Raw genomic sequence first — 15,420 nt, forward strand, 5'->3', positions numbered from 1 at the left:
AAAGCGTGCACGCGTGCGTGCGTGCGTGCGTGCGTGTGTGTATGCGAACAATTATTCTACACTGTTTTTCTTAAATATGTATACGTTATGTATGTATATATGTATTTTCTTCACCAATAGACTGTGGGACGCCTCCTAATATCATGTTCATGCAAGCAGTTGATTTTGACTCTACATTGTTGGGATCTGATGCCACATACGGCTGTCGACCGGGATACATCCTTGTTGGTTCTGCGACAACCACGTGTCTAGCGAGCGGTCAATGGGAACAGGCACCTGCTTGTGAACCAGGTATGATCTAAGTTTTAAAAGCTTAAATGTATTTTAATTAAAGAAATAGTCACATTACGGGTATTTTTTATCTTTGCCCACGGACAGGACAATGATTCCCAGCAAGGCCAAACATTTTTATCTACTAGGGCCTTGAAAAAATAACGTCTAAGCTTCAAAAGATGCGGATTATTATTAATTTGTTGAGACATAAATCAAAAGGCCGATATGAAAGTATGACTGAAAGATTACGTTTTATGCAGGGAACGGGAAGGAATGCAGAGCTAATTGTTATGATGAACATGCGTCATGTACAGGAAATCCCACCACATGTCAGTGTATTGAAAACTATGTTCTGGACCCTGCTGACAACATGTGCAGAGCAGGTACTATAGAAACTCTTCTTTGGTGTTACAACATATTTTGGAATTATTATGTTCATTTGTTAATGTGGTAATAAATCAGTTTGTTTTACTTTGTATCGTTATTCGATTTGTATAGATATCTGTATGATAATACTTTACAATGCGTAAGTATTTATACCCTGTGAATAAACTTCATCATTACAATATTGATTGATGAAAACCTTAAATAGCATGCGCACTCAATCACAATATCAAATGAGCAAGTAAACTGGATTTACCCTAAAATAGGTAAATCTAAGCGATTCCTTTACTACAGGAGTAATTTTACCTTCCAATGTGTATGCCAATACTTCTTATGTGTCAGATTTTGATGGTCCATGCCTGGTTGATGAAGAGTGTTTCCACCAACACACGGTCTGTACTGATGCCGTTTGCCAGTGTGATTCGACGCAGTATGTGCGTCGGGCCGACAAATGCGTTATTGGTAAGATGATTCCAAAGATATCCATTCAAAACTGTTATATAACAAATAACTTGTTTTTATGACCCCTGAAGGTTGGTATATCAATATCGCACCTTTCGTCCGTCTATGCTCCTTTCTGTTTTTTTTCGTGCCCGGTCTATACTTTTCGCATACTTTGTGAGATTTTGAAATTGCCTGCCGCAGATGTTTAATTTAAATCCTTTTTATAATCATATCACCAAGCTAAAACAATTACATAGTGTAAATCGTCTTTTTGATATAAATCAACATTTAGAGTTCAGGAGTGTGCGTACCGGCACAAAATTCCATTACATCAACCAATACTCCTGTGTCCAACAAACCCTGTTTGTTTGTTTGTTTTTAGTAGTCCTATGCTAGCTAGAGCTATTGTTTTTATAACATTTAACTAAGTAATATTTTATCCAATGCATTTACCGCCTTTGATATCACGGTGATTGTTTCGCTTTCTGATTGGCTATCTGAAATGGTGCTTTCTCAAAAGGAGCGCGAAAATAAACGTATTCGAAAACATATTTAAAACATTATTGCACAATAATTCACATACTGTTTTTTTCATTCGGTGCCATGGATATGCAAATAGGGTTCATCTTATCATTTTGCGCACGACAAAATATGGTCAGATCAAGAATTCCGGTTATAAATGGTGTGTAATTTGTAAAGCATTGCGCAATCTGTCGGCATATAAAGTCGACGTGTCACGTGAAAGACCCATGTTCCCACTTCGACTGTCATGATAACACTAAAAGATTATTAATAATACATTACTGCATTTATGCACGTAACGTATAAGTGATTGTGTCAGTGCTATAACTTTTAATGTAATGCGAGTTTTGGGAACAGATGTTCAGCAAATGAAGGCTGGTACAACACGCAGGTCCTCACCGCTGCTGGATATGTCGCGTGCAAGTTCCAGTTACTTACCCCTAAGTTCATGCCTCACCCCTACTTAAAGTCGACAGAGATAGGGGCCTGCACGTTTTCTGATAGGTTTTGTTAACTCTCCCTAAATGTAAGCATATTCTATTGATCTGTTTGGTACTTCGGGGACGTTCGTCACTTACAGTGACAGCTATTGTTTTTCTTAACCATTTTAAAATCGGCGAAGTTAGATCATATGAAGGCACAAGAATTTCCGTGTAGTAATTTCCAGAAAGAAAATGGTTGAAAAACCTTTTTTGATATGAATTTGATTCTTGTAGAGTGTGGAGTATTGGAAAATCCTGCGCACGGTAGTGTCGAAACAACAGGCAATGAGCCCGGGGCAGTGGCAACGTTCTCTTGTGAGCCGGGATACACACTAGAGGGACAAACACAGCTAGGGTGCGGAAGCGACCGGATCTGGAATGGAGACTTTCCAACCTGCTCTAAAAGTGAGAAGCCTCATTATTTAATGGTACTTTCTGAACTCGTTAATGGAACTGAAGCAGTAGATTCCTACTCGTATATTTTTGGTCTCTTTCGTTTTAAGACTCGACAATCCCGTTCATGGATGCTGTGTTATTTTGCGTGTTCAATTCAATAATCTTTATTTCCACCAAATGTACATTAAATTTCTGAGCAAAAACACCTGGGTCTTTCAATGAAAAGTTTTATTTTGAAATATGTCTTTAATCCTAATTATTTTAAATTCTCTATTCTCTAAACAGATTGCCCAATACTATTAGCGCCTATGAACGGTATTGTAACCCAGCCCGATCCAGCCTACAATGCTCTAGAGGCGACATTTAGTTGTTTACCGAACTACTGGTTGTCAGGAGAGAATGTTCTGGTATGCCTGGTATCAGGTGAATGGAACAGTGACTCACCCACATGTCAGCCAAGTGAGTATATTGTTTGCAACATGCAAAAAGATTGTCCCGTTTTATTTCATCCACCATGAGAAACAATGTCAATAAAAACACAAGGAATTGATTTCATCAGCACACAAATGGACTAAAATAGATTTTAAATTCCTATTTAGTTATAAATTTTGATTTTGTATTCGTTTCAGCATGATTTTTATTTACCCTAGCTTTCAAAAATCGCGGAAAATCTAATTATAGCTTATTGATTTTCCATACGAGATAAATATATAGAGAATAACCATTTTTGTTTATTGTCTTTCCATATACGATATAAATGTATAGAGAATTACCATTTTTGCATACTGTATGTCCATATACGAAATAAATATAGATAATAACCATTTTTGCATATTGTTTGTCCATAAACGGAATCAATCTATAGCGAATAACCATTTTTGCATATGTTCTGTCCATATTCGAAATAATAATATAGAGAATAACCAATTTTGCATATTTTCTTTCCATATATGAAATAAATATATAGAGAATAACCATTTTTACGTATTGTCTTTCCTTACGAAATAAATCTATGAAGAATAATCATTTTCTTCCTACAGACTGTCCGATGTTAACCCCACCAGCTAACAGTCTGGTGATACATAGCGGTTTAACACCAGGATCTACAGCAACATATGTGTGCAATCCACTGTACACGTTGGCTGGCTCGTCCACTAGGGAATGCTCAGAGACATCAATGTGGTCCGGACTGGAGCCATCATGCCTCGGAGGTTAATAATCAATTAACTCATTTTGTTATATATAAGCATAGATTGGCGACATTTCGATGCATGTGTAGACTGTCTGTGTTGTTTTGTACGTTGTCAGTCAAACTGTATATACCAGGCCTAAACTTTATGTCGTTAAACAGAGTATTCGTTCTTAATTTTGCTTCCTGGCCAGTCTTTTATTTCTCTATTTCGAATAAGAAAGTATTCTTGTTCGCGTAAAGTTAATAGTGTACAGCGGACGGTTTAGATAAACTATTTTGAGCTTAATTATGTTAATTATGTTAATTATACTACTATATTTGTACTATATAACATTTCTGCTAAATTACATTAAACGTCAGCTTCCAATTGGTCTAATACTAATTTTTAGTAGCTGACAGTAGTCCTGCTACACGGTAAATAATAATATTGTTAGGGAAACCGGATAACACGGAGGAAAACCACTTGTGGTCACCAAGCCAGACAAGTGGGTTTCCTCCGGGTTCTCCGGTTTCCCTTACAACACAAGACCACTCTCTCGCGTAAAATCGTGCCAACGAGAGTGATTAATATAATGTTGTTCGGACTCGTTGTAAAATAAATATGTTTAAACTAAATAACAGTATAATGTTCGGTGTTTAAAGATTGTCCAACTCTTACGGCTCTTGAACACGGCGGTATTACGTACACGGACAATTTGGCCTTCGGAAGTATTGCCACTTATACGTGTAGTCCTGGATACAAACTGTGGTATGGTAGTGAAAATCGAGAATGCTTGCAGGATTCAACATGGTCCGGATCAATCCCCACATGTATTGCAGGTATGATTTCGTTCGAACATGACGGTCACACACGACTTATCATTCATCGTCTTATAAAGTTGCGTAATAAAACAACTAAAAAATGATGGATTTGAACACTCTGGATAGGGATTTAAATATTGAATCAAGACGTTCCACAACCTGTCTACACAGTCATTTTAATAATCTTAGTAATACTTAGATGGTATGAATCACGGCAAAAGTTTATAAAATTATAATTTCGAATACAATATCGAAATACGTGTTTTATTATACGCGAAAGCTGTACACTGATGCTTGTAAACAGAATGCGAGGAAATTGACGTACCTGACAACATGCGTGTAAGCTATTCCGAGGACGGCTCAGTTGTCACGTTTTCCTGTCGAAACGGCTACCGATTGGTCGGTCCTGAGTCCTCGACTTGTTCAGATAACAGTTGGGATGGACAACAACCTCTTTGCCTTAAAGGTAGCCAGTCACGTGATTTTGTGTTTATTATAGCATAGCTTATATATATTTGATCAATTATTCATATTGCATTATAATCATATAAACCTTTCAATGTATACCCGAACATTCACTACTTATCGTATTTCTTTTTGCAATTACGAAATTGTTTTCACATATTGTCGTTAAAAGCGTTTTTCAAATTTATTATAACATTATTTAAATTATAAATGTGTCAAATAATCTTGCTGCCAACACTGAATAGACAGTATCATATATTTATAAATAATTAATTTCTAAAAAAAATAATCCATTTTAGAATGTACCTTGAGAAACATTCCCCATGCTATGGTGTCTGGGCCCTACCCGCCATATGTGGGACAGTCTATCACCGTCGACTGTTCTGACAGATACAGTCTTGTGGGGCCGTCTCAGCTAGTCTGCACATCAGATGGAACGTTTGACAAGGATGATTCTATTTCTTGTGTCAGAAGTATGATGTTTTATTGCGTGTCATATGTATCAATCTGTATTTCGTTCGAGTTAGAAAATATGACGTTTGTTAGGTTGCGTTCGCAAAACTCCATAAAAATAAATGTTGGATAAAATATTTGTTTATTTGATAACGTTTGGTATGTATGTCTATAGGCTGTGAGCCACTGACAGCTCCTACAAATGGCATGATCGATTCTGAAGGGTTCTACGCAGTACGGGAAACTAGGTTTTACTGTAATGACGGGTACCTTCTAGCTGGAGTTTCGGACAGGCTGCTGTGTACAGCATCGGGCAAATACAACCACGATCCACCAACATGTGTGCCAGGTTGGATGAGCAAATAATGTAGAACAGAACACAAGTTTATTTTAACATATAACTGTTTTGATACAATTCAGTCCATAAAATATGTTGTTTCAACTCTATCAAGCTCGGAGTAGGCCAGGAGCAAAACACGCCACAGAACTAGTTTATTTTAGGATGAGAAGGTCGGTGTTTCAAACACAAACACCTGCTTTCAAATTGAATTACTTATTAAAAGAAGAAAATAAGTCACTGTCTGATCTCACAAAGCTGTGGCATGTTCTTAAGTATAATATAAGACAAGAAGCTATCTATAGCGGAGATTGGGCCTTATATAGAGTCACTGGGGTGCGGAGGCATTTGGCCGGGGTTTAACCATCAGTTCGTCCCCGCAGGGCGGGGATTTTACCCGGGGTTGGCTGGACCGAAAGTCAAAGTCTTGGCTATTCCCCGGACCTGGGGGGGCGTGGTTACAATTGACTGGTGCATAAAGCGCCATACAAACAATCATTATATTATTACCTCAAAATGTTTAATGAACTGTGTTTGAATAATCACAAAAAGTTATAGTATACATTGTTCATTGTATTACAATTTGTAACGCATATATGCTTCTGCAGATGTATCGCCGCCCGAAATGTTTGTCGCTGTACCTAAGGTGTGTGCAGTAATCTTTAAACCTGGATCATCTACTGCTGATATGAAGGCGGTAAGTACACACTTAAAGAATCGCATCAATGTAAAAGTGGCTTTGAAATTCTTTGCACACTTTATAAAATAAAAAAAAGTTATGTTTTCGGTTCAATCTCCGGCAATCTTTAATAAGCATGCTGTATGGATTATTTTGCCAATGTTTATTGATATTTAAAAACTAAGCAAAAATTTATGTAATTTAATTAAATTCAAACGCGGAAGGTCAACGCGCATACGTGTTGGACTAATTTTTAAAAGATTGAAATATTTTGCCTCCTCAATAAACGTTTTTATAGTGGTCGGAATACACTCCGTTACTTTACCATTCATAAAGCTGGTATTCTTGTAAACAGTGATACTACCAGCAGTACACATTGCCATGGTATAAGACGGGATATGCACCGCTGACCTTGAGTACAAAAACCATGGAAACGAATTGTAATATGATATTTCGATCAAACGTTAATAGAGATACTGATACGTCTTAAAGTAGTTCATAAATATTGTTGATATCTGGCTTTACATATCATACAGGTGATTGAAAAGGACGTTTTACAAGGTGTTTCTGTATTAGGCAATATCACCATAGATGAAATAAGGTCAGTAAAAGAATTAGGTGGTTTACGATTGTTGAATTGTTCATATCGTCTTCATGCTTGCTCCGATTCAATTATGCAACTGGTTATACATGTTGGAACATGTGTGAGGCTAGGTATCAATAAACACGTTTAAAACCTAGTTAACTTCTGTGTTGCTATCCGTACAAAACCAGTAACCTCAACATTAATTGATGTATGTGTGGTATGTCTTTGTTTAGTATACGTTGGGTGTCTCTCGTTGACAGTGTGTTTATACCACGTGATAAATTACGTCATATATGCTATGTCGGAAGGCAACATTTTGCTTAAAATGAAGACTTAAATCAAAGAGAACTTTTCTTTAACAACACCATTTTAAATAAAACAAAGGGCAGTCTATTCCGCTTAAAGAGCCCCGCCTTCGTTTTATTGCCGGAGTTTGATAAGGTGATTAGTTTCATCAAACACTTCGGCAAACCTGTTTCCAAAAATCATGTTTTGACAGTGCTCCGTCAGAGGGCCGTATTGTGAAAAAAGGTTTGTCGAAGTGTTTAAAGAAACTAAACTCTCAATAAAACTCTGGTAAAAGACCGAAGGTAGGGCTCTGTAAGTGACATAGACTGCGCTATGTTTCATTTAAAATGGTGATGAAATAGTGAAGCTCCCTTTGTTTAAAGTGGGTTTTTTTCAAATCAAAATATTGCTTTCCGACGTAGCATTTATGACGCAATTTATCACGTGGTATACACACACTGGTTGAGTGTATGTAAGAGGTCAACATTGGGCGCTCAAGCGTGATATTTGTTGTCTCTTGGCCACTGGGCGTATTCCTGTAGTTTTCATTGCATTATTATTATAGAATAAGTGAACTAAAAGGCTATTTTCATAATGTATAAATTGCTTTTCGTAACTTACAAGGCATCTCACATGCACGTTCCCAGGTGATGATTTCGCTAAACACTATTTTTTAAGACAATAATTTATTTTACCGCATAAAAGTATGTTATCATAATATACAGTAATAAAAACTATCCAACTAGCTAGTATTGCGGTCTTTGCTTAGTCTGCCATTCATTAAGCCTCTATTCAATTAGCCTTACAGTATTTGCTTTGTCTTCTATTAGACATCAGTAAAAAGGAAGAAATAAAAAAAACTGGCCCAGGACTTTGCTGTCTAACTGTTTTCCTTTCCATTGCTGTTTCAGTGTTTCAAACAGGGGCAACGGTTCTCATTACTTTTGCTTCGTTCTGTCAAAGGCAACGTTAGACGACGATATTGTAACCGACATTGGAAAGTCATTTAAAGATTTACTGAACACTACCAGCAATAAACCAGCGTTCCTGGCCTCTACAATGAGATTTGAGGGAATGCCTGAGTTTGACTATGGTGCAAATAAAGCGGGTATAACATCAACAATACTATTATTATTATTATTATTATTATTATTATTATTATTATTATTATTATTATTGTTATTATAATTAATTTTATTTTAGTTTTTAAATGTCAAAAGATGTTTTGATAAAAGAAAGAAAACTTGGAATTTGTAACATACATAACAGTTCCAACATAGATTCTGTCCAGGAAATAATAAAACGTTTTTGTTTTTTTTATTTTGAATCTTAAACTCAGAATCAAACCGTCGGTGAATATGGGGTTTGTGTGGGTAAGGTGTCTCTTTATATTAAAGGTGATGTTAGTCTTCGTAGCCGTCAGATATGTCGTCGTAAGGCAAGTTGTGTAATTCTATGCATAACTGTCTTCACAACTGTTGAATATAGTGATAATACTCAAAATAAACTTTAAGAAGTCATGACTGACGCACTAGAGGCTTTGTCCATATGTGACGTCATGACGGAGCAAAAAGACTAGAGGTTGTGTCTATATGTGATGTCATGACTGAGCTATTGGACTAGAGATTGTGTCTATATGTGATGTCATGACTGAGCTAACACACTAGAGATTGTGTCAATATGTGATGTCATGACTGAGCAAATACACTAGAGGTTGTGTCCATATGTGAAGTCATGACTGAGCTAACGCACTAGAGATTGTGTCTATATGTGATGTCATGACTGAGCTAATGGACTAGAGATTGTGTCTATATGTGATGTCATGACTGAGCTAATGAACTAGAGATTGTGTCTATATGTGATGTCATGACTGAGGTAACGCAATAGAGATTGTGTCTATATGTGATGTCATGACTGAGCTAACGCTCTAGAGGTTGTGTCTATATGTGATTTCATGACTGAGCAAGCAAATAGACTAGAGGTTGTGTTTATATGTGATTTCATGACTGAGCAAATAGACTAGAGATTGTGTCTATATGTGATGTCATGACTGAGCAAATGGACTAGAGATTGTGTCTATATGTGATGTCATGACTGTGCAAATACACCAGAAATTGTGTCTATATGTGATTTCATGACTGAGCTAATGGACTAGAGATTGTGTCTATATGTGATTTCATGACTGAGCTAATGGACTAGAGGTTGTGTCAATATGTGATGTCATGACTGAGCAAACACACTAGAGGTTGTGTCCATATGTGATGTCAAGACTGAGCAAGCAAATAGACTAGAGGTTGTGTCTATATGTGATTTCATGACTGAGCAAATAGACTAGAGATTGTGTCTATATGTGATGTCATGACTGAGCAAATGGACTAGAGGTTGTGTCTATATGTGATGTCATGACTGAGCTAACACACTAGAGGTTGTGTCTATATGTGATGTCATGACTGAGCTAATGGACTAGAGATTGTGTCTATATGTGATGTCATGACTGAGCTAACACACTAGAGATTGTGTCCATATGTGATGTCATGACTGAGCTAACACACTAGAGGTTGTGTCCATATGTGATGTCATGACTGAGCTAACACACTAGAGGTTGTGTCCATATGTGATGTCATGACTGAGCAAATAGACTAGAGGTTGTGTCCTTATGTGATGTAATGACCAGGCAAATACATTAGAGGTTGTGTCCGTATGTGATGTCATGACTGAGCTAACACACTAGAGGTTGTGTCCATATGTGATGTCATGACTGAGCTAACACACTAGGGGTTGTGCTTTTTATTTGATGTTATAATTGATCAAAACACTAGAGGTTGTGTCCATTTGTGATGTCATGACTGAGCTAACACACTAGAGGTTGTGTCCATATGCGACTCTGTACCTAGCAAACACACTAGAGGTTGTGTCCATATGTGATGTCATGACTGAGCTAACACACTAGAGGTTGTGTCCATATGTGATGTCATGACTGAGGAAACACACTAGAGGTTGTGTCCATATGTGATGTCATGACTGAGCTAATGGACTAGAGGTTGTGTCCATATGTGATGTCATGGCTGAGCTAATAGACTAGAGGTTGTGTCCATATGTGATGTCATGGCTGAGCTAATAGACTAGAGGTTGTGTTCATATGTAATGTCTTGGCTGAGCTAATAGACTAGAGGTTGTGTCTCTATTTGATGGCAAGACTGAGAAAACGCACTAGAGGTTGTTTCCATATGTGATGTCATGACTGAGAAAACGCACAAGAGGTTGTGTCCATATGTGATGTCATGACTGAGCTAACGCACTAGAGGTTGTGTCCATATATGATGTCATGACTGAGCTAACACACTAGAGGTTGTGTCCATATGTGATGTCATGAATGAGCTAACGCACTAGAGATTGTGTCTATATGTAATCATGACTGAGCTAACGCACTAGAGATTGTGTCTACATATGACGTCATGACGGAACAAACGCACTAGAGGTTATGTTGATATGTGATGTCATGACGGAGCTAACGCACTAGAGGTTGTGTCCATATGTGATGTCATGACGGAGCAAACGCACTAGTGGTTGTGTTTATATGTGACGTCATGACGGAGAAAACGCACTAGAGGTTGTGTCGATATGTGATGACATGTAGGAGCAAACGCACTAGAGATTGTGTCAATGTTTGACGTCATGACTAAGCAAACGAATTGGAGGTTGTGTCAATATATGGTGTCATGACTGAGCTAACACACTAGAGGTTGTGTCCATATGTGATGTCATGACTGAGCTAACACACTGGAGGTTGTGTCCATATCTGATGTCATGACTGAGCTAACACACTAGAGGTTGTGTCCATATGTGGTGTCATGACTTAGCAAATCTACTAGAGGTTGTATCCAGATACGATGTCATGTCTGAGCAATCGCACATGAGGTTGTGTGAATATGTGATATTATGACAAAGTGAATGGATCAGATTTGGTATGTTCATGCGTTACTTTGAACGTACACTTCCGAGTTTCATGGCACTTGAATATATGCACGTTTTTTAACATGTGTGGTTTAACTTATGCTCGTATGTTTTAGTTCCGATAACATCTTCCTGCTTCTGGCTGCAATACAGAGAAAACTGTGTTGACAAGGATAAGTGCATAGAGGAAGACAATCAGCAGTTATGCTTGTAAGTGATGTAGTATGGTATGTCTACTATTGACTTCATGTACGTGCATGTTATTGTTTTACTGTAACTGTAGCGTTATTGCGAATAATTTCATTCTAATCATCATTGTTTATCATGAAATATAAAACATACACAAATTCTAAATGTATGTTGGAGTAATATTTATACAATGCATACTGGTTTCAAAACAACAAAACAACACTATACCTTTTATATGATTCATGAAATTTGACTGTAATGAAATATAATACCATTTTATAATATGTATGTGGGGATTTTTGCGCAATAATTGTCAACAAACAACATAGCAAATGTTGAATGTGGTTGTATTGTAGTCGCCTGTGGCATCGGCCGAGTGATCGTCGCTATGTCCAGCATGTGTTGTGATTCTAAAATATATCTAAAGATTAAACTTAGTCCAATGCTAATAGCTATAAGAATCATACTTATCTGAAGCAATGTCCATAATTCTTGTATTGTCTTTCGTTTATCCAGGTGCGAAGAAACGCCGTGTGGGGAACCGATGGAATTTGGCATTTTTGCTATACCATTTGTAGGCTTCTTCATAATGTGCATATTATGTTTCGGAGGATGTTACACACATTGCGATTGGAGGAAACGTCCATATAAAAATTTTGATGAAGAAGAATCGTGAGTATATTATGTCTCATTTGATATAGAGTGATAAAGCTGCACTCTCACAGATGAAAACTTTTGAAAAAAAAATCTTTGTCTTGGAATGAGATAATTTTTAAATAAATGCTTGAAAACCAGTGTAAAAAAACGTCTGACAAAAGATCAGATAGCAGTTTGTCATACTTTAAAAATTTGATATTTATGACTAATAGCGTTACTAACGCTTGAGGAAAAATGAGATTTTGGCAGTTTTCAAAACAATTAAGATCTGTTCTATTGTGGATCACCTTAACTCGCTGAATTGAAGGCATTAATTTATACCAGTTTCAGCAGATTCCGAGACGAAAACAAACAAACAAAAAATGTCGAAATTGTCAATCTGTGAGAGTGCAGATTTAAGCTATAATGCAATTCAAATGATGTAGATCTTGCTATATTATTTAAGTTAAAGCTGGATGAGTGGCAAAATCCCTTATTTGTCTCTCTATTAGTAATTATTGTGGTTATTATTTGGAACGGACAGCACAAATACTGAGATGGTTCCCGTGAGGTGGATTTAACTGTTAACCGAGTAATCAGCCGCACTCATGTACCAATATGGTTTAATCAATTAAGTTGTCAATATATCATGTTTCATACATCAGTGCAATAACCAACATTTTTTGCAAAAGTTATTTATAATGTCTGCGAATTCCGCGATTCTCTTGGACAATCCATACATCGGTACATGTAAAAGAAACGGTAATACATTACTGAAATTGATATTATATGTCTAGAAATATGTCAAAATTGATATACTATGTTTAACATTGATATCGTGAACAGTTTAACAAATATTTGTTTTCCCATTTCAGAGCCAGTTCTTACACCCCGGCGGTGGTGTTCCCATCCATATTGCCAAGATTAAACAAAATGTAAGTTACATACGTTCATGAGCCCATGCTTAAAATGGTATATTTGCAATGAGGTAATTGCCCCAAATCAACGCATAGCACAACGTTTGTCTTGTTTAATATTTTGTCATTCAGTCGTCATTCGTTCTGCCGACCTTTCGACCCAAGGCAAGCAACTAAATTTAAGGATGGCATGAATTCAATATATTAGACTATCTGCATTACAATTCAATTTATGTTAAAATTTTATGATACTATGATACTGGTTATGTCGGTTTCATTGAAGCAGTTTGTTCCTTCAGCATAATGAAGTGTTTGTTGTTATAAATTTCATCAATTTTAAACGTGTTCATGTCCAGCGCAGCTCGGCAACCACCCTGAAATAATAAGATGTACTGATCGACATAGTCTTTGATTTTAGTTTTTGTCTACTGGCCCAAACTCTAATCTGTCTAATCTACCAATTCACCCGATTTAATTCAAAAACGGCTGAATGTTGTATATGTATTTACCAAATGTTATAAAAAAAACTGTTCGGCAGATTTTAAAACTTCTGCCATTCCATTGGAGAAAAAATACTACTTTGAACGCTAATTTTTATTTAAGTTATTCTGGAACAGTTACAACCTTGCATAACCTTGTCAGTTGAAAGGAGATAAAGGCAGAATAGTTGCGTGCTCTGACGTTACACGTTTCTGTATACCCTTTGTTTCAGTAATACAACAACAACAGTCATACAAGAAGAAGTAGAAACTTTTGAGCCATTGCACGTTATAGAGGAAATTCCGGCATCAGAGGAGAGGTTTTAACTATGCATAAAAGATATGAAAACACGTTTGTGACTCAGTGTTTGAGAGGACTTGTATAATAGAGACAGTCTTTGTTAATTTGAAAATGTATTTATAGTGTAGAATATATAGCTTACCAGTTTTTCAAAAATGCAATGAAAGCTGTAGGGACAAATCATGTAGTCGAACACTTAAACACAAAACCCTGTTAAGGGGCACAAGGCAAGGGGCCAAACTACAACAAGCTGGATTATGTGCGTTTAACCATTAAGGTTATTTGGATATGATCTACATAGATGATGTTGGACAGAAAGAAATGTATACACTTGTTCGCCCTGAACGCAATCTTTATGTTACAAAAAATATTGTTGAAAACCAACAGTGGGCTTACGTTTTTGTTATGTCTAATATTGTTACTTAAGATTATTAACTTGATTTACATACATGAATGAAAGCAATTTATTTAATCAAATTATGTAGTTGCTGTATATGCTTATTCGATATTCAATCCTATTTTTGTTAATTGTCTAACTTTGTAATATATTTGCATCGAATCACTTGAAAACACTGCATTGTACATGGTACTCGTCCACACGGGCTATGACCTTCTGAATTTTTTGTAAATAAATCTTGAATCCTCAATCAATACCATGCTTGCTAAAGGCAGTCGATTGTTTTAGTTTTAAATCAGCACAAGAACGGTTTCACATTCAGAACTTTGTCGTTATAAAACACATAAGCAAAACCACAATTTCCCAAAAGCTTTCTTACATATTCATCCAGTCATTCTTACCATTGACACAATCGGATAATAAATGCAGTTATATAGCACGTATTTCAATGGTAACACTTTTGAATTTTTTTAACCAATATTGTATTATTCCTGCCACGCTTTGGTTATAAAAAGGAGATTGGCCAAGTTTTCCATAAACACTGATGAATCATTATTTTTCTAAACATCAGTCCCCAATTTCTCGAAACTTCGTAAGTCTCTTATAACAGGATTAAGCTAACTGACTATTATAGTTTTTCAACAATTTGCTTAATATTTACTTCTTTAAGAGTTTTTTTTATACTTTAGATAGGAATTATCTGTATGTTGATTACATTCAACCATTTTTCATTAATCAAAATTCAAATTAAGTGTGTATTTTGGCTAATTGAAATAAGCTAATTAAGCCTGTTAAGCTTAAGAAGTTTCGAGAAATTGGGGCCGGACGTTTCCGAAATTCCATTGTTTTCCATTTATATTTACTAAGTTTAGCCCTATATATCTAAATTGTATTTAGAATCATAGCTACAAAAGCATGAAATCCGACAAAGTTTCTTTATATTTGTTTTATATCAAAATCCTTGCATTTACTTAATGATATAAACGGCGCTTATACCAACTAATATTCGTGATTTCAATCTTAATGGGTAGTTTAAAACAGTTCCTAAGTAGTTAAAAGTATTCAACGTTTGTAGTTCGGCCATTGGAAGTCAAATATTCCTTTGGCTCAAGACCTCCACATTTACAAAATAACATTCTGTCCTTTGTGAATGTTTTTGCCATGAACTGCTGAGCCAGGATCTGCAGCTTGGGTTTTGTTAATCTTTAACAAATAATGAAAATAACAAAGAGGACGTAACTTTCC

General features: G+C 36.3%; 1 protein-coding gene across 1 annotated transcript; it reads left to right on the plus strand.

Annotated features, from left to right (window-relative positions):
- Window positions 1-2,809: 2,809 nt before the first annotated feature.
- LOC128235452 (sushi, von Willebrand factor type A, EGF and pentraxin domain-containing protein 1-like) lies at window positions 2,810-14,388 on the plus strand. The gene is made up of 13 exons (XM_052950274.1): window positions 2,810-2,960; window positions 3,542-3,712; window positions 4,336-4,512; window positions 4,799-4,960; window positions 5,259-5,432; window positions 5,588-5,761; window positions 6,358-6,446; window positions 6,965-7,029; window positions 8,214-8,410; window positions 11,373-11,466; window positions 11,962-12,117; window positions 12,957-13,016; window positions 13,711-14,388. Exons 1-13 carry the CDS (start codon window positions 2,810-2,812, stop codon window positions 13,802-13,804), a joined length of 1,764 nt encoding a protein of 587 aa, XP_052806234.1. The 3' UTR covers window positions 13,805-14,388.
- The last annotated feature ends 1,032 nt before the right edge of the window (window positions 14,389-15,420 follow it).

This window comes from Mya arenaria, chromosome 5 (assembly GCF_026914265.1).
Source record: "Mya arenaria isolate MELC-2E11 chromosome 5, ASM2691426v1".
In the NCBI taxonomy this organism is placed as follows: Eukaryota; Metazoa; Mollusca; class Bivalvia; order Myida; family Myidae; genus Mya; species Mya arenaria.

Excerpts from the sequence above, each read along its gene's own strand:
- LOC128235452 (XM_052950274.1), top strand. The coding sequence starts at position 2,810 with ATGAACGGTATTGTAACCCAGCCCGATCCAGCCTACAATGCTCTAGAG. Across the intron at positions 6,447-6,964 it reads CTACTGCTGATATGAAGGCG|GTGATTGAAAAGGACGTTTT; the intron begins GTAAGTACACAC and ends CATATCATACAG. Across the intron at positions 12,118-12,956 it reads AATTTTGATGAAGAAGAATC|AGCCAGTTCTTACACCCCGG; the intron begins GTGAGTATATTA and ends TTCCCATTTCAG.